The sequence below is a fragment of the Dicentrarchus labrax genome, unplaced genomic scaffold (assembly GCF_905237075.1).
Source record: "Dicentrarchus labrax unplaced genomic scaffold, dlabrax2021, whole genome shotgun sequence".
Classification (NCBI taxonomy): domain Eukaryota; kingdom Metazoa; phylum Chordata; class Actinopteri; family Moronidae; genus Dicentrarchus; species Dicentrarchus labrax.
The window spans coordinates 18,440,876-18,460,920 of NW_026136723.1; the positions used below are offsets into that span (position 1 = coordinate 18,440,876).

The 20,045-nt window shown below is 39.9% G+C and overlaps 1 protein-coding gene across 5 annotated transcripts in view; it reads right to left on the reverse strand.

Annotated features, from left to right (window-relative positions):
- Positions 1–20,045, reverse strand: part of trps1 (trichorhinophalangeal syndrome I) — a 118,399-nt gene that overhangs the window by 86,867 nt on the left and 11,487 nt on the right. For 3 of the 5 annotated variants that reach the window (XM_051389948.1, XM_051389952.1, XM_051389949.1), the window contains exon 2: positions 8,703–9,201. In XM_051389948.1, the coding sequence (XP_051245908.1) occupies positions 8,703–8,715 (13 nt within the window). In that variant the 5' untranslated portion in view covers positions 8,716–9,201. Of the gene's footprint in view, positions 1–8,702; positions 9,202–14,048; positions 14,202–20,045 lie in introns of those variants that run through there. The other 2 variants (XM_051389950.1, XM_051389951.1) reach the window with 2 other exon arrangements.

Sequence of the window (20,045 nt, forward strand, 5' to 3'; positions counted from 1 at the left end):
GAACCTGCCATGGAGATTACCACACACACATTCACACACGTTCAAACACACACATACACACGCAGAGGCTCAGCATTAAGCATTCTAGGGCACTTATCCATTAGAGAGGTTAGTTATTTTCCCCAGTCTAAAAGTAGGTATTCAACTTAATATTCCAACAGAGGCAGCAGTAAATCTACTCTGTTAAGCAGCTGGGGCAGATGTCTGTGAAAAGCTGGAACTCTTCAGGACCACAGAATGGAGCTCGCCCAGTTATATTGGCTAATATAACTGTTAATATTTGACTTATTTGGCATCAGACAATTGAAAATAAATCAATAATACTGGGGCTATCAACAATAACAATGGAGGATAAGTTAAATGGCGTTTCTATTAACACCTGATTGCTGTGTCGTCAATGCTCTGGACTGATGAAATACAGCATATGAAATTAGATGTATCTTTTTTCTAATTAATCAAACAACTCTTACAGTAGGTGGAAAATGTATCTTAAATCATGGATCTGCAGTGATTGGCTCTAGTCTGGCTAATGGCATGGAAGTGTAAAAAGTACAAACAATCAGCATATAGCATTTTGCTGTAGCTCACATGGACTGAGAAAGAATATATAGTAATATAACTTTCTGTCTAGCTAACAAGTTAAACTTACTGAAACTCTTGTGCCAAAATAAAATGAGCAACTACCCCTCATCACACCTTCTACCATAGACTGCCATCTTCCCCTCCATATTTTAAAACCTGCATTAGACTGAATAAAATAACACTGAATGACTGACAAGAAAGTGTTAAGTCAAATTTCATTACATGACGACTTATTCGGCAGCACTTCTGAAGCAGAATCACATGCCAAACTTAAGCAGATCTTAACTAAACAAAGTGCAGCCACCTCCTTATTAAGTCTGCCTTGGGATCATCATAACATTAATCTGATGGCGATACATTCAGTCTTCTATCTCTCTGTAGTCAAGTCAGTGCCAACGCTTTTAAAGGTAATAATTTAACATTTTAATTTAATCTTTCAGACACAGCCTTTTCAGTGAAGGTATTTAAATCAATTCCTCTGCCAATCATCCTCTTTTCCATCTTGTAGTCAAAGACCCCTCCAATATTCTTAACAATATGGAACCTTTCACGTTCCATTAATGACAATTGGCTCTGAAAAGATTCAGGAGTCAAATTCAACAGTGTTTGTTATTGCAGTCTAACGTATCCGAGGGCCTCAAAGCAGCTGGAGTCAAAAACGTACAATTTTCCAGTTGGACTTACTCCACAATGATTCCTTAAGACCAAATAAGTGACTTCTGTAAGACATGATACAGAGAAAGAGAGCAACACTGAATCATCTAGCAGAGAGCAAAACTTACTTTGACGACATATAACAGCAGTGTTTCCCATTTAAAGAAATCTACGGTTCTAAATACTGTAACCATTATTCTAATTTTTTGTTACTATATGAATCTATTGTATTATTGAATGTACCACTAGCTAATACCACTAGCTGCTATTGCTGTTACAAAGCAAAGTGTAGAAGGAATGAATGAAGAAAGAATTTAAGTACAGAAAATATCCTTAAGGCGGCTTACTGCACACGATAAATCTTTCTCAATGGCAAGACATGCTGGATCACATATGACAAGTCAACTCTGTTCTGAGAAGCTTTAATATTTAAACAAAGTAAGTACTAAGCATAACCTCACATTTTCCACCACCCAGTTCTGCTCCCAGGTGCTTAAATCATTCCTACGTATTGCAAAGGAACATCCCAGAATTGGCAACGATGACATCAACAAATAATGTATTGCTGGACATAAAATCAATGTTTGTTTACAGAAATATTCATTCTACATCTTTCATGTTATTTTTGGCAAAGCTGGTTTCTTCCTGTTCATCTTTGATGACAATTTTGTGCCCACATTGATCCACAGACCAGTACTCCCTTTGCACTGGCATTGGCAACACAGTCAAACAAACACGGCAGTCTACTGTGAAACCCACTGCAGCATGGTGACTGATTTGCTTTTATTTGGCTTTGATGGGCACCTGGACCTGAAAAAACTACCAGTTGGAACTATCTGTCAGCCCCCAGCTACTCTGTTCTCATTGTTCTGGCAAGTTGTTCTGTTGCTGCCAGGCAGCCTGGCTGCTTTAGGTGGTTGCGCTGGCTGCTAGCTGCAGCACCACTGCTAGCCACTAGCCTGTCAGCTCCCAGCAGCTCTGTCTTTATCGTCTCGGGTAGCAGAGCTGGTGCTGCGGAACTGGCAGCAGCACTATCAGCAGCAGCCTGAGCTTCTCTCTGTCTTTGTTGCATTTCCTCAGCAGTGGACTGTGGCTCACACAAATCTGCATAGACTCTGACAACATGTTATAAAATGTGATCCATAAAACCACTGTGCATGTATAACTGGAAGTTGACTGATCTCAGCCAATTTCTTCCTGTGATGTCAGGATATAAGTGAATGGTGAAAGTTGCCACAGTGATACAGAGAACATCTGCACGTAGTCCCTGTGACTAAAACATGGTGAAAACTGTCATGTATCCGCAAAGTGCTCCTTTTCGCAAAAAAAAAAGGTTGCGTTTTTGTCAATATAAGAAGCCACATTCGAGCTGACTTGGCAGTAACTTCTGTACCTCAGACAAGGCTGCAACTGCAGAGTGATTTTTCCTTCCAGACATACCAGGAGCAGCACACAGCTGTATGGTTCACCAGCATATGGATTAAATAAATACAGTCTGCACAGAGCTTGTTAACACTTGTTCACTTGGCTACAACACAGTGTTGTAGCCAAACCGAACAAAAAAAACACACACCCACATCTGCGCACACCCAGACAAAGGCACACACGCAAGCTGCATGCGCACAAACACAAACAGGTAGCCTCACACACAATCAAACATCATTAAAGAGTACATTTTGTAGGTGAAGGGTGTTGCATGGGTTCTTGTGGGAGCATGTAGTGACACATACACAGATCTAATGGCTCGGGAAGCACACACAAACATGCACACAGACAAATGTATACAGACCATGGGGAAAAGTTTTTGATAAGCACTAAGTAGCGTGTGTGTTAGTAATTAACAAAAACTCATTTACGTGTGTGTGTGTGTGTGTGTGTGTGTGTGTGCGTGTTTGACTGCTAGCATGGTACTACACCTAGGCTTTTTTAATTTCAGCATTACTTAATTGTTAAAAAGTCTCATATACACATAGATCCCCCCACACACACACACACACACACACACACACACACACACACACACAGACTTATACACATTTGACTTAGACAGGTCCATAGATTTACATACAACAGATGACAGCACACACACACACACACACACACACAGAACAGGCTTGGAATGTAATCCTGTGGTATAATAACACTGAAATTCTGAACCACTAGTTGGGGTCTGTTCTCCCTCTAGCTATGTGGTCAGTCGCTAACCTAATCTGATTAATGGATTTCAACCCCAACTCTACTCTCCCAAACACAGGAACAGACAGAGAGGAAGATAAATTGGTAGAATCTATGAAAACTAGGTTGGGTCCATTGCCTCTGCTTTGCCTAGTTACCGTTCTTAATCTGATTAATGGATTTTTCCCCAGAAAACCTGGACTGAAAAGCACCCTTGAAACCAACTGTGGAAAATGTACACGCAAAGAAGCCAACAAATGCCAGTCGCATTTGGCTGTGTAAAGTTGTCTCCATAGACAAAGTGCATTAACAGGTGGATGGGAGAAGAGAATTTCAGAGGCGTTTAAGTGAAAACCCACGATTCTTTGACGTTCCTGCTGCTGTAATAGCAGCAACGAAAGATACGCAGCGCTCAACCTTAACATCTGATCGTTTCCCACAGTTGAACATGTGTCAAGGCAACTTCCCAATGCTAAATATTAAATTAAATGTACGTACTACAATCAAAGTATCTATTCACTATGGGTCTGGAAATGAATTGTATGGTGTATTTCATATGCTGGGCGCAATCCTGTCAAACTGTCGTGGTCGTGGCCTCATGCTGCCAGAATTGAATTTGCTTGAAATGTTTTCCTTACATGCCGCGCAGTAACTACTGACAACCACTGACAACTACAATGGATGAGAGAGTGATCTATGCTGTTTGTGAGTTTCCTGAGCTGTTTTTTAACAGTTATCAGGACATTAACGGGAGGGCCTTTGCATGGAAGAGCATTGGCACAGACTGCAAGTATCAGGAAACTTCAGTTTTAATTTAGGCTAGGCTATAAAGTTATGACTATGCTAATTTAGCTAACTTTAGCTATCAATAATGATGGTGGCTGGTTGGCATCAAAAACAAGATTGCTACCAACTGTCAATAGTGCACAGATGTGTCCATGGTTTCCACATGTACACCCGGTGTTTGCCCGCGGATCGCTTGTCTGTCTAGTCACTTGATGAGTGCAGTGAGATCCCGCGGATCTGAGCGGGTACGCAGGCGGCGAGTCGCTCCCCGTCTGAAAAGACCCTTACTGTTGACATTTCATGATGCCAGCAAAGCACTTAATTAACTTATCTATCCTATAAGACACACCATAAGCTGGAGGATAAAAATGGCAACAAGCTACTGCAACGTTACACTGACTGATTATTAATCACCGAGCTAATCAAAAGCAAAGCTGGATTGACTGTGCTGAGTGTCGGCGCAGTCAGCACAACACCATCGCCCCATGGACTTCGCCCAAGATTCACAGGAACGTGGACCAAAGTAAAGTCATTCATCATTAATTTGGCATAAGTCTGAAGACTAGACATGCTAAAATAAAGCTGTTGTTGGGCCTCCTATGCTCCGATACAAACATATGACACACTGTGCCATGCACCATATAGTGGTAATGCACTGTGTTATGGTTGTTGTGGTTCAATAACTCCCTTTGAAAGCATTACAACTGCGTTTGTGGTAAAAACCAAATGTCAGATCTGTAGACGGGTTGCTAATATAATGTACCTTGGTGATCAGTCCAAATGTAATCAATATATTAGAGACAATGGAAACAAAAATGTGATAATATTGGTTGCACAATAAAGTCTGCTGCCTCAATTTACTAATAGTTACAATTAACTGTAATGAAAGAACGTAAACAGACACTGTACACAGAAGCCCATGTAGAGAATAAGACACACACACACACACACACATCTGTCACTTTGATCTTTGATTGATTCTGTGCCCTTTAAACAAGTCGATCATTAACAAACCAACAAATTAAGTCATTAATTGCCATGACAGCTGGTGACACCTCCTTTATTAATCTTTGTCTGCATAATTAATACAGCTTAATTGGAATTAATTAGAATTAATTGTTGTTTGGGATTTGGGGGACAAGGAGAGAAACCTGCTGAGTGTGTGCATGTGTGTGCGTGTAGGAGGGCCAGAGGTTTAATGCCCTCTGTACAGAATGATGAATGGGTATTTGTTGCTGTCCCAAACACACACACACACACACACACACACTTAAAGAAGGAAACACTGACACAAAAACCTGTGTGTGTGTGTGTGTGTGTGTGTGTGTCTGTCTGTGTGTGGGAACTAAAAGTGGTACACCCTGCTGCAAAGTTACGAGAAGATGAGATCATCAGACACACAATGAACAACCTGTTGACCCATTTTGTGGAAATGGGTCAACAGGTAGCTTACCTATGTACGTTCACACGTTTTCTACTGAACCGGGTTCTAACGTGACTTTTGGTATTTACGTGTGTGAGGAAGAGCCAGGGCAACCCTCAGAGTCAGACAGTGAGAGGATGACACGCACAAGAAGAGAGCAGAGATCCACTGACAGACGAGAAGAAAAAACACATGGGGATTCACTGCCTCAGAGGAGCGAAACTCATTGGTGGGGCACTACATCACAGAAATAAACTCCTGGATATCTTAGTAATGTGTGTGTTTGTGTGTATATGAGTGTATTTGTGTGTTAACAGTCAAACTTGCTTGTGGGCCTGACTGAATTGTCTCTACTCAACATTCCTCAGTTTTCTAAAACTCTGAAAAGATTGGCCAAATCTGACTTGTACTAGCACATCAAAGACTACGTAAGACCACAACACACACAAACGCACACACATACAATTGGCGTGCATGCACATGTGTATATACGTACACAGTGGAAGGCATACAAACATACACATATGTAGACACAGTTGGACACACACACACACACACACACACACACACACACACAGACCACAGCTAAAAGCATCAAGCAGCTCAAAGCAATCCGCCCTGCTGAATAACATCACCGAGCAAAGCCACCATACCACATAATGAAAAACATGCACAAACACACACACATACAAACACGCATACACTCATGTGCGTGGGCCTCATACGTACGTACCCAGTACCATATACTCTGGCGTGCACTAATCATTTATCTATACAAACACACTAAAATAACAGACATCCATAAAAAATACACAGCACGAACACACACAAATAGACAAAGTGAGCCAATGAACCTCCCTGCTTTTGCCCTTAAAGGCTCAGTTCACTCAAAATCATAGTAGTGTTTAGCCTTACAAATAGATTAAGTTTTATTTGAGCAGATTTGGGGAAATTCTGCTCTAAGATATCAGCCACCAGCCCAATATAATGAGAGTGAATGGAATTTTGTTTCAAAGCGCTGAAAAGGGACATTTGAAAAACTCAATGCGCTCTTTCCAGAAACAATATCCCAGTTATTTTGGATAATACCGACACATCACTGTGGACAGTTTTTTTCTTTTTACACTATGAAACAGTTCATAATGAAAATTGTTGAGACAGCAAGAAAAAAAGAGCATGCGTATGTGGGAAAGAGAAAGGAAACAGACAGAGCGCTTCAGCGTGTGTGGTGACACAGGTGTAGGAGGATAACATAGCAGTTGTATATGTGCCTGTGTGTGTGTGTGTGTGTGTGTGTGTGTGTGTGTGTCTGATGACTGAGGAAAAAACATTGAAGCAGTCCTCAACAAACTGTGTGTGTGTGTGTGTGTGTGCACCCTAAATGCACAGTTTTACAATATTCCTGATCCAGCAAAATAGTGTGGTAAAAGTACATCATGCTACACATCACATTTTCACAAACAAACAAACAACCTGCTACATTATTAATACAATTTCATGCACTGTCTCTCACACTCGCAAACACACACGGCGAGAATAAAGGATGTTTGCATATACAGCATAACTCAATAAAAGGACTACACACAAAATCTTGTTTGCTTTACACATATACACACATACGCAAAGAGTTCGACACGTACAGTATTTCAACAGAAACTAAAGAATATTCACACAGCTATTATTATAATGTATCCTTTACCACAAACCACTGCAGCTTTGTGCACACACATAATAACCTCAACTATACGTATTTGCATTTCCTGTAGTACAATAAACTAGGTGGGTTTTTAAATGCATGAAGAAACAGAAACACTGGCCTGCTCATTTCTAACACGTAAGACATCTTTAAGAAAATTGATTTGCATTCATATAAATAAAGCTCTGCATTTACAGGCACAAAGACGTCTGGTACGTCATCATCCTGTAATTGCAGGCTCACTATCACCATCACCAATCTAGCAGATTGACTTCTGTCAAGTTTGCGGCATTTGCAAAGCAAAATCAACAGTTATGTCAGAGAGGTTCAGTTTACAAGACGCGGCTGGTAACGATTACTTACATATTTTGCTCCAAGTACATATGATCTTACCCTTCAAACAACTGGCCACGCTACTACCACTAAACTTTACTGAGTGTAAGGAACTAATGAGCTCTGTTCCTATTAAGGTTTACTGAACCGGGGTGCAACGTAAGCACGATGGAGGAGCAGGTAATCCCTCGTCAATCACTCTATAACGTTCAAAATCTTTCTGAATGTGGATAATCATACAAACACTTTCCACCCTCACACGTAAAGCAGTTAAATCTTAAGACCACAACATATGGGTAGCATTCTGAGGCAACACACACAGTCACTTCCTCCAACACTGATGACTAAGCTAGCAAGTAGCTTTTCATGAGACTTCTCAGAGAAGCATAAACGCCATTTTATCAGCGCTCATTTAGTCTCAGTAAACTCCTGCACCTAATCTAGCAAAAGGCATTAACGTTAATCTACTAAACCACCAAAAGCAGGTCGAGCTTGAAACTTTCTTTCAAATGAAGCATGTAGTTTTGTACTAATTTCTTTTTAAAATTTAAAGAAAAATGCATTTTAAAAAAAACATATACACATACACACAATAATGCACGCACAGACATACAAATTATCTCAGATACACATAGAAATTGATTAAAATATATGTAATAATATACTATGTATATAATAAAAAATTACTAATTCAGGTCTAATTTGGTAAACACAAGACTGAAAATAGATCTATTAATTAAGAATAATTACTCACGATTTGAGCAGATCATAATAATAAATAAGAATAATCACACAATACAATATATGATCAATAATCAAACATTTTAAAAATGCAATAGAAGGGATATGATCCCAACTCTAATTGCTAAATGTTACTGAAGCATGACATGTAATTTAAACTCATATAATACATATATTTTTTAAGTATATCCTTTTGTCAAATTATTTTGTTTATATTATCCTAGTTAATAAGGATATTAAAGTTATTAACCATACTACTGAGGGATTAATGGTGAAAAAACAAATGACTGGATTAAAATGAACGCATCCTACCTCTGCTGTTCATCAGGTTACAAAAACATCATGGCTGACTCCTGGCCTTGGCATCAGCTCTGTTGAAGCGGCTCGAGTCGACCCAGTGCTGCAACGGTCCGTCCAGCAGTAGCCAACGGTTCGGCTACTGGCCCTCTGTACTCCACACAATAATGGGAAGCAGAAACCAGGTGTCAGGCACAAACTAGTATCCCACCATTTCTTTATCAGGTCCACGTAACTCCATGCAGGTCCGTGAACATCAGAGCAAAACCTTTTGTTTAAGAAGCTCTTAAACTCCTCGTAGCATCAGCTACCTTTGGTCCAGGGCTGTTGCTCTCCTTATGCTTAACAGCTGGGCAATACGGCTTTGAGTTTGATCAAGTGTGTTGTAGATCCGCGTAAGAAGTGTTATGCAGGCTGCCCTTGTTTCTGTCCAGTCTTTTTTTTTTTTTTTTTTTTTTGGTTCTGGTTTAGGTCCTCAGTCACGGTTGTCACAGTCCACCATCACTTTAACAACCTGGAAAAAGGACAGAAGGACAAATAACATTAGAAACTCACACATTCTGCAACATTTACTGGAACCTATTTGAGCCAGACTCCCAAAAGTTTGTCCATATTTTACATATACGGGAAACAATTTTGTCCAGACTGGAGAAATCCAAATTGACTGGCTGATCAAAGGTACACAGTGAGCAAAAAAAAGTTGGTGCTGTGCCGAGACCCCAGCCAGTCAAACTCTGTAATAGTACCAATTTTGTTTTATCACCATAGTTGACAGCTGACAACGCCTTTCACAAGTGAAGATTGTTTTAAGGCCCCCGGAATTAAACTAAGCCACTGATATTGTAAAATGTCACAAAATATGTGTGCCAGTGACAAGGGAAAGCATCAACCAGCTTTTCTCAAATAATGAAATATAAAAGAATCCTTTGTATTCTTCTTTCAAATGTGCAATTAAAAAAAAAATGTGATTGAAAATGTGTGTGCCATCTGCCTTTTTAAAAAGCGTGTAATGAGGAAGGACACACTCAAAACAGTTAAATTCACAGCAAAAACGTCTTTACAACAAGCTTGTACACTATCCTGTATGTGTGTGGAAGGGAGAGGGGCATTACGCAAGTTGGTGCAGTCTAATGACAGCTATCTATAAAACAAACACACTGGTGGTAACATACTCAGTCAGCTAAAAATACTTTAAATAAAAGTGTACAGTACAGTGTGCTGCCAATAAATTGGCGACAAAAAAGCCACTAATAATACCATACGGAATTAATTCAAATTAGAAAACAATTACAGCCTGTGGTGGAAATCACTGGCACCAGCATACAACTTCCTTCTCTCTTTTTCTCTGTGTTTCAACAATTATTATTCACTCCATTTCAATATTGATCACTTTATGAATCAGAACAAGGCAGTCATTAATGAGTAATTTCCAGGAATTAATAAATAAATTCATTGACGCATAGTAACTTTCCAGTGGCTGTGACCACTGACAATTGTATTTTCTTTATTCGGTAATTCTAGTGTTAAATGTCAGACTCTCCAGTTTTCAGTTCCCCCTTTTGTTGCCCCAACCACAAAAATCACCCCACCCTCTCTGTCTGTACCACTCCTCTCTCTCTTTCTCTCTGTGCCACCCCTTCTTCTTCTTTCCATCCGTCTTGCCTCTTTCTCCCTCTCACCGCAAATCTAAATCTGAGTCTGTATTTATACAAAGCCAGTTTCCTTGGGTCAGTCTGAGAAGTGTGTGTGTGTGTGTGTGTGTGTGTGTGTGTGTGTGTGTGTGTGTGTGTGTGTGTGTGTGTGTGTGTGCGTGCGTGTATCAATGGTGGATAAGAGACAAGTCTGAATTCTTCACACATTTTGGAACTTGTTTGTTGGCTGCTTATAAAGCCACTGTTTTATCTGCTGTGCATATTAAACCACCTCTCTTCGGACACAACAGAACTATTAATTTTAAGTAAAGTTAGTGCCCTTGGAGCTTATACGCAAAGTGAATAAGCGAGGCAGCGAAGGAGCTGGAATGGATGCAAAAGGAAGGGCTTTCATATCGCAGGATACCTGTTCAGTGGTTTACCTGGTTCAGTGTGGTCCTGACCACATCCACATGCAGTTCTAACTTTGTTTGGACTAAAGATAGAAAATTAACACACCAGCCATTTGAGAGCTGGAGTGTGTCATTATGTGAAAAGGGATATCTGCTGCTTGAAAAGAAAAAAGAAAAGATTGCTGGCATGAAAAGTAAAGTACATTATGAGTCATTACTGAAATTATGAGTCATTTTAAAAGACCCTCCCATCTTAAAACAGTAATGTTATTGAGGATATAAACATGTTTTTGAAAAAAAGTGATGTATGTTTCAGGTAGACGTTTGAGATGAAACTTATCATACTGCATGTCCCCAGGTAACCTTAAAGTGTCCTCAATGAGAACATATTTCACTGCTTTGAATATATATATATATATATATATATATATATATATAAATGGGTGCTTTACACACTATGCGGACTAAATGTAAACACACAGACACACACGCAAACATAAAAGATCATACTCATACATTGTGATGTTTTCTTCAGGCTGTAAAACTGTGAAATTACATTTAACACACACACACACACACACACACACACACACACACACACACACACACACACACACACACAAACACACACGCTTCCGGTTATTACATGATTGACCACATAATAGCATTAGCTATTAGAGCTGAAAGAAAAGTACGAACGTTTACTTCAAGAACGAAAGAAAGCAAAAGAATAACTGGAGGGCAACTTACTCATTAGTAGCACTCACAACGGGAAAAGAAAAGGGAGAGAAAAGTTTTCTTTTTCTTAAAGAGTGAGTGTGACTCTAAATATTTTCCCCGTGGAACTCTGACTCAGTTGTTGCTTACTCATTTACTCAATCACTGTCTTTCCCTGCCCCTCTGTTTTTCTCTTTTTCCTCTTATTTTTCTCTTTATTTCTACGCCATGACTTATCTCGTTTTCTCACTCTTAAACCTCCCATTTCCACATCTCACGTCCATCAACTTTTAACTCTCCGTCTCACTTTTCCTCCCTTTCTCCCCTCCATCACTCTGTCTTTCCCATCAATCTATCACTGAGCTCTCTGTCATTTTCATATGCTTCTTCTGTCTGTTTTTCCAACTGTCATTGTGGCTGAGATCCCCCCCCCCACTCCACCACCACAACTGCCTCCTCCTGCGTTCTGACCCCCTCCACGAACGTGTGTGGTCCGGTCCGACTATAGACCGTTACATTGTCCCAGACAGGTTGGACTGCGCCACTAGCCAGCAGACGAGGGATGGGGGGGGGGGAGGTGGAGAGCGGGGGTTCCTAGGGAATGTTTGTTTTTCTGTTTCCAATTTGGTCCAGCCCGAGGAACTCCACACTCCGCTCTGTCTCAAACGCACCATTCATGACGGCCTGACGTACATGATTACACACAAATACCCACTCACTAACTCTCCTTCGCTCACGCACGCGTGCACACACATGCACACAGACATATATATGTACCCATATACACATGCTAAGCTCTGCAGCGTCACTGCCACCAAAATATACCCCACAAACAGACACACACGGAAGAATACATGCACATTGACAACCACACATACTCCACTCAAACTCATTTTCAATCATTTTTACCATGAAACACAGGCCCTTTAATTTATCTTTGTTCTAATCTTTTATTGTTTTCTGATTTGTTATTGCTAATGCCGTTTCAAATGACATGGTGGTCAAACTAATTACGCTTGTTTCTTCCTCGTCTTTCAGTGATTTTTCCCCTCTGTCCTCGGGAAAACGATGATGGCCTTTTTGATGTGTCTCACTGCGTTTTTAGATGTTATGTAGACAGAGTTAAGCTCCATGTTCCACCAATTAGAACACAGAGAGCACATTGTTTCATATTCGACTCAACTGTTCCATCTGAAATGGATTATTTTAGTCGGTTTTGTTGTTTGGATTTCAAATACACAATGCTGATCTTTGCATGTCCTTTATCTTTATCTTGTATCGATACAAACAGACAGACCGGCCAACAGACAGACACGTACATGTAAGGGCTTTCTTTTTTGAATGTGTATTGATTTGTTTTTAGATAGTCATGTAGACTGAGCTTACTTCCACATTCCATCTATTACTCATTGGAGAGACAGGAAACCACATTGTTTTTTATTGAAACACTACATATGAAAATTATAGTATTAACCAGCTAGGGTAATTAGAAATAAAAGTATTTTTGCATGTATTTATTTTGTTTATTTTCTTAATTGTCTGAAAGTTTTTGATTGGTTGTAATATAGGTTTTGAATGCTTAAAACAATTTTGATTTTTGAATGAGGGCCAAATTGAATTTACAGCACAACTTTGCCCTGAATACACAGACAGGCTTTTCAGCTGTTGACTCATCACTACTGCAACATGGATTTAACATCAAAAGCTGAATAAGAGGCAAAAGAGCAGGCAAACACAACAGGAAAAAAAAAACAGATACATCTGTTCTTCATTTTCCCTTTAAACACACTATGAAATTACCAGAAGCCTTTAAAATGTTCCAAAAATGAGCTTGAAATTTAAATCATGATCTAAAAAAAGGAAGAAGGCATTGTTTTGTATAGCTTTATCAAACCTATCATATTAAATCCCGTTATCACAATGTATCTTCTTTCAACAGCTAGGCTACACCTACAGACATCATAGTAACCACAAACGACGTGGACGAATGGAAGAGAGAAAGAGAGAAACGATATGGTTTTTAGACCTTGGCTAGAAAGTACTAACACGATATCTCCCAGCGGAGGACATGTCAGAAAACAGACCCCACTATGAGCAGTTGAGGAGCAGCTGACACTAACTGCTGACCTACAACATTTCACCGTTGCTAATAAATTATTTCTGACTGATGATGAAATTTCACATTTAAAACAGAAGTAGAGCCAAAACAATTAGTCAATTCATCGATTAGCTAATCATCAGATCATTTTATCTGCAACCGTGTGGATTTTTCAAGCCAAAGGGACAACAATTCCTTTGTTACAGCCTCTCTACTGTGAGGAGTCGTTGCTTTTTCTTTGATAGGAAGTGGAATATTTGGGGGTTTTGGGTGGTTGTTTCGTCAACCTCGGCTCTGGACACTTGTAAGTTTTCAGTTTTCTGACATTGCATGGACCGAACAATGAATCAAGAAAATAATCAGCAGGTGAATCGATTATACAAATAATCATTAGATGCAGCCCTAAAGCAGTTATCTAATGAAGAGTGCAATGAACCTGCAGCTTGTGTTGTGCACTATATTTGTAATTATGTCAGTTTCTACGTATTCCAATCAAACTCACATGGCCTGCACAGATTTGGTTTGCTGGTGTGTCTTCTGAAAAAGGCTCTGAAAAGTAGGCCGAGTTTACCTGTGGATTAGCAGAGACAAACAACAGAGCAAAGCAGAAACTCCTTTATCAGAGACAAAAGCACATTGTTATAACAGGATCACGCCAGCAATTTAACATCAATCAGTAATCTTGATCAACCAGATCTGTTGAGGTTAAAGCTGAGGGTGTGGTCTGTCTTTTCATTACTGTAAGGAACGCCCAGAGCTTTCAAGTTTTGCTCTGACACAGATGCACGTGCAAGTAACTGACACACTGCCACTTCCCTGTAATAGAGATGTTCCTCTTAAGGCCTCTTAGCTCCTATTAAATAATCAAAGGAATGGTCAGTCCACTTCTTCCTGTGGAGTTTGAGTTTAGGACAATTATTGGATAGCAAATCTGAAGAGCGCAGCATTCAAGTGTTGTTACAATGGAGCAAGTAGTTTTAAGCTGTTTCATGTTTTATTAAGACTATTTTTTGGAAAGCTGCCTTTATTCAAGAGTCAGTAGTATAGTAGATGTCATGGGGAAAGACCAAAGGGGACCCTGGAAGTAGTGATCAAATCAAGGACTTAAAAAACAGCTCATATTGGCCCCAATGATTTGTCATCTAGAACTCCGAAGATGCAAGAAAATAAAACTATTGTTGCTCTCATGTTAAAAATGAGAAAATTACAGTAAGGGCATCTCTAAAATAGCTGTGTCATTTTTCAGTTTATTTACTAACACAACTACACAAAACTGCACAAAGCTTGGCAACAGAGCCAACAAATGACCAAAGGATTTATCAAAGATTAAAAGTTTGTGAACTGGAAAGGTTTTCAGTCTGCCCGCCAAGGTATCTGCGAGAAATTGCCATTCGGTTAACTGCTGCTGTGGCTGGTTAGAGGAGACAAACTGACCAACCACAGTCAAGACAGTATCCACATTTGCCTCGATGGACAGTGTTAATGTCCCGCCTTGATGTACGATAGTAGCAGGAAACCGGGAGCTGCATAAATCAACACGGGACTGTTGATTTTGACCTTGCTCTCCACAGCTAAGACTCTCATACATCAAAAATAATGGAGAACAAACTCTGCTTCAGTGGTAGTTGTAGGCGTAATGGAAGGAACTAGTAGCTGCATAAATCAACATGCTGATTGTTGATGCTTGCCTCGCTGTCTTTTCCCCCCAAAATACGGAAAACAAACTGCAGCTCTGCCAGAAACACACACATTACACACATACATCTCACCAGCGTGCATGAGTCTGCCAGGCATATCCGATGATTTTAAACGGACATACACGTACGCATGCACACACCCCTGTATGTGTGTGTGTGTCATGGTTTGGTTTGCCTCTGTCTGGGTAAGCTCAAACATTACGTCAGTCACGCGCACATCCACAGACAGAAACACGCTGATACACTAAACCACGCACACACTCGCAACTCAACACACACACACACACTTTCCACTCCTGGAGAATCGGACGTTTTCATGCGAGCGGCCGGCCCGACGGGAAAAATGTCTGGACAAACTTAAGACGCGCGCGTACAGACACACAACGGAACATTTTCAACCCACAATGTTGACTTTATATTCCTTTCCAGAGCCCTTCTATCTGCACGCTGGCCAAATGAAGCAGCATTTCCCTGTTGAACACTATCGGGAAGCAAGACTGGGAGGTTTCAGAGCCTCAGTGATGTCAATGCAGGACTGGAGTCCATTCAAAAACTGGACTTTAATCAAAATTCTAAGCCAAATATGATCATACGATTACAGTGAGTCATTGTAACTTCTTTCTTGCAGAATTTTCACAGCAATGAAAACAATATTTCTCAGTATCTCAATCAAAGATACTAAGTGCCTAAGAGTTATTAACTTTCCTTACATAAGATTCTTCTATAAAGCAAGAAAAATTGTTCTGGCAGAGCATCTTTCACTTTCCTAGACTGTAGCAAGGAATTTTTCCAAAGATGCATTGTTAATTTGCAAAGAGACAGGGAAACTGACTTAAGAGCCATATCATTCCTTAAATTGTATAAATCAGAGAGAGATAAGTAATGGATCACAGTATTCCAAACATTCACTCCTAGGCCACTTTATTTGATACACCCACACAATCGAATGCAATCAAGTACAGTCAATGCAATCAAGTAACTTTCCGAAGCTTATAATAGGGCTGCACGATATAGTAAAAACATCATGCGATTATTTTGATAGAGTCACGATTATGTGATTATGTGAATGATAAAAATATTCAAATCAGGATCAATGACTATTTCTCGGAGTCTACCTTTATCAAAACATACTATATATATATATATATATATATATATATATATATATATATATATATATATATTGAGATTTCAATAATATTGTGCAGCCCTAGCTTGTAATGGCAATTTTTTGTCAAATTTTCAATGTTTATTACTGAGCACATAGTTTGTAGTGGTGTTGAACTGGACTGCATTGTATTGACATGTGTTTGTAATATTCTTCCCCCCTCATGTTTGGAAAAACACTAGAAACACCTCTGAATTTTAATGCAGCCCAGTTCACCACCACTGCAACCTTAATAATAACCATATAGTTAAAATATAAACGCTCTGACTGTGTCAATAAAAACTTATTATCATCTAAGTAAAGGTAGAATTTATGGCTAAGCTGTGCTATTGGACCGCATTTCATTTTACATGTGTACCCAATAAAGTGGCCATTGAGTGTATATGCTATTTGAAAACTTAGATCGCATGGTTTAGAGCTTTTTAGTAAGGTGCAGAAGAAGTGCTGCAGTAACCTGTAAGCTGGACTGGAGAATACATCTGGCAAGGCTTCAATCTGTGTGTTTGTGGCCAGTACAGTGGTAGTGGACCACTCAGCGTCCGTTGAGGAAGCGAGAAGAAACTCATCATTGACTTCAGTTACAGTTTGACTATGTTCATTGATCTGGTTGGGTGAAATTTGCCTGTTATAGACATTTTCCAGTTTGCAATGATGACTTCCCAGATGGTTCTGTGTAACAAATCAGGTTAGTGCTCCAGCTCATCACTCCACATACTGTCTATATGTTCCTGTCTTTTTTAGGCAAAGGTGTGACCTCCACGTTGGCTAATGTGTGAAGATTTCCTCATTCTCTAATTGAATCTATTCAAAAGAATTTTCTATAGCTTTTGGAAGCAGAGGAGCCAATAAATCATGATAATGTTGCTAAGTTGCAACTATTCAACAGATTACATTTGCATGATGATCTGTAGTGAGTTTTACAACACTGTGGTGCCCCAAACATTTGTGTCTCACTGCTAACTCGTCTGCTAAGATCTGTTACTTTTCACCCCACATGCTGTTTTTAACACTCTGTTCTTTCCATTCTTTCTTTTCTCCTGTCTACTCTATTTTCATCTGACAAATTAAATGCTGTCAAAGCTACCTCATTCTGAAATATTATTTAGGAGGGACTTTCAACACTTTAAGACGCAATGTTTTCATGGAATGGTGGGTGAAAACATTCAAAATGTGAGTCTCTTGGGTGTCTTTATAAAACGTACTGCTGGACCAATAAAGTAACAGAACAGACATACAGCCTGTATATGGAGAGAGGAACAGCCGGTGTGAGATAGAGGTGTGGGTCACTAGTGGCTTGTGATCTATATCTATATATATGCTTCTAGCGATTGTTGATCGGTCTCAAAAACCCTGATCGGAGCACCCTTAGTGTCTATCAATTGGTGGGGATTTCTTAATCCAAAGTAGTTGCTTGCGCTAACAAACATTTGCCGCTTACTTCTAGGACATGCCTTACCTGAAAGACAGCTCTCCCCCATTCTCCTGAACAAACTGGGGATATAGTACATAACTTTGTAACACGGAGAGAGCTTTAAAAAAAATAATTCTATTGAAAATGGATGTCCTGGGCAACGTTATAAAGTACGACAGTGTTTACAAGCTCACAACTTCACCATGTCACCACCCTAAAGACTTTGGATTGGTTCTGCAATACAGATTTTTTTTTATAACAACTCTCAGCTTCCATCCAGTTTTAGCAGCGAAAGCTAGGAAGAAGTCCTCAGACTGGCTTGAGTCTAGTACAGTCTAGGTGAAGTTGTCGGCTTGTGGTTTACACAACAGATACATCCCTTGAGGCTTTATGTATATCTGGTAAAGACACATAAAGTGCACTATAAGTACTGGAAAGCACACATTTCATGTGTTTTACACAGGTATAAAAGTTGCAAATGTCTAAGCAACTGGAAGACCAGCAGAGGGAAGAGATCACAAAAGTTACAGTCAAATCTGTCGAGACACGTCATCTGCCCCAGTCAAACCTCCTTCCAACCAGTGCAGTTCAGACACTAAACTGACATTTTTATATGGGAGGGTAATTTAATCTAATCATTTAACTCGCTCCCTCACTTGCCTAAAATAGTAAGAGAGAGAGAAAAAGAGAGAACGGTGCAAGAGAGAGAGAAAGATTCTCACAGCTAGGTGAAATCAGTCTCTAGAGAAAAGGGAGAGGACAACTTGTGTATGTGAAGCACTAAAAAGCCCAAAAGCCATGTTGCAGAACAAACGCCATGCCCCCCACTGTGCTTTTCCACCCACCCCAACACACAGACAACCACACTCACACACATACACACACACACACAGGCCCGAAGTAAATTTAACTGTCAGCCGTAAAGTTTTCGACTATAGCAAGTGATCTTTTGCCCCCTTTTCTCTCCCCACTTTTCCGCCTCCCACTCCTGTCTATGCAAATGAGCTCCTCATCTGTCCTTCCTTCCTTCCTTCCTTCTTTATTTCCTTCCTTACTCTATTTCCACCTTATTGTTCTAAACATGTCCTTTTCCTTCTCTTCTTAAGTCTGTCACAGTCTGGTTTTACTACCTTTCCTCGCCCTTTCTCCTCCCTCCATCCATTAATCTATCCATCCATCTGTCTTTCTCTCCCGACTCCACAGGACAACTGACCATAGACACCCCTTTATTCCCTCCTACCTCCCCAGAAAGGAGAAACTACCCTTTCCTCTTCCCTCTTTTCCATCTATTCTGTCTTAACCCCCCTACCCCCTACTAGCCACTCACTCACACTCACACACACACACACACACACACACACTTCTGACTGTGGGCCTCTGACACCCACTTTCTCGTCCGTCCCTGACAAAAGTCTCAAAGACCCCCAGATGTGTGCCCCCTTAATTTCCATTTCAAAAAAGAACCACCTCCCTCCCTCCATCATCCTTCTATCCATGCATCCACTTCTTCACACACACACACACACACACACACACACAGCAGACACTCGAAAAACACACTGCTACACATGCACACTTATCAGCAAGTAGACTTTTAGTCTTTTTTCGTGAGAGACAAAATGTAAAATAAGACTTGCTGATCATGACAAATATCACTTATCAGATCCTTTAAAGGGTAGCACTGGGTTGTTGAACACAGTGTATACCAACAGAAGACTTCCCCTTTCAGTGAGATTTTTTTTTTTTAAACGTGCTGACCATCAAAATTATTATTTATCCATAAGAAGGAACATGCTGATGGTAACACATTTCATGAATCTCTGTGGTCTGCAAATGCTGGTTCAGGACCCAAAGGTGAGCCCTGAGCAGATTATCACTTGGACTGTGTTTTTAAAAAGTATGTAGTTTTGATGTAGTACCTTAAACAACAATGTGTAATGAAAGGTTTGAGCACAGCATCCCTGTTGTAATTAGGGCTGTCCAGTTAATCTAAAAACTACCGAAACCAATATTAACCAACCTAATATCAGTCAGGTTGATATGTATGATCAGGGAAATTGAGCCTATTTTACTCTAAGTCTCCTGCAAACAAATACCTAAAAATATGATTAACTCCTTCATATGTTAAATAAATACTACTAAAGTCACAATCCTAAGTTGCTGTTTATTGTTCAGTACAAAGATTTAATGTAAGAGGTGCACTGTGGGGATCGAGAATCATAT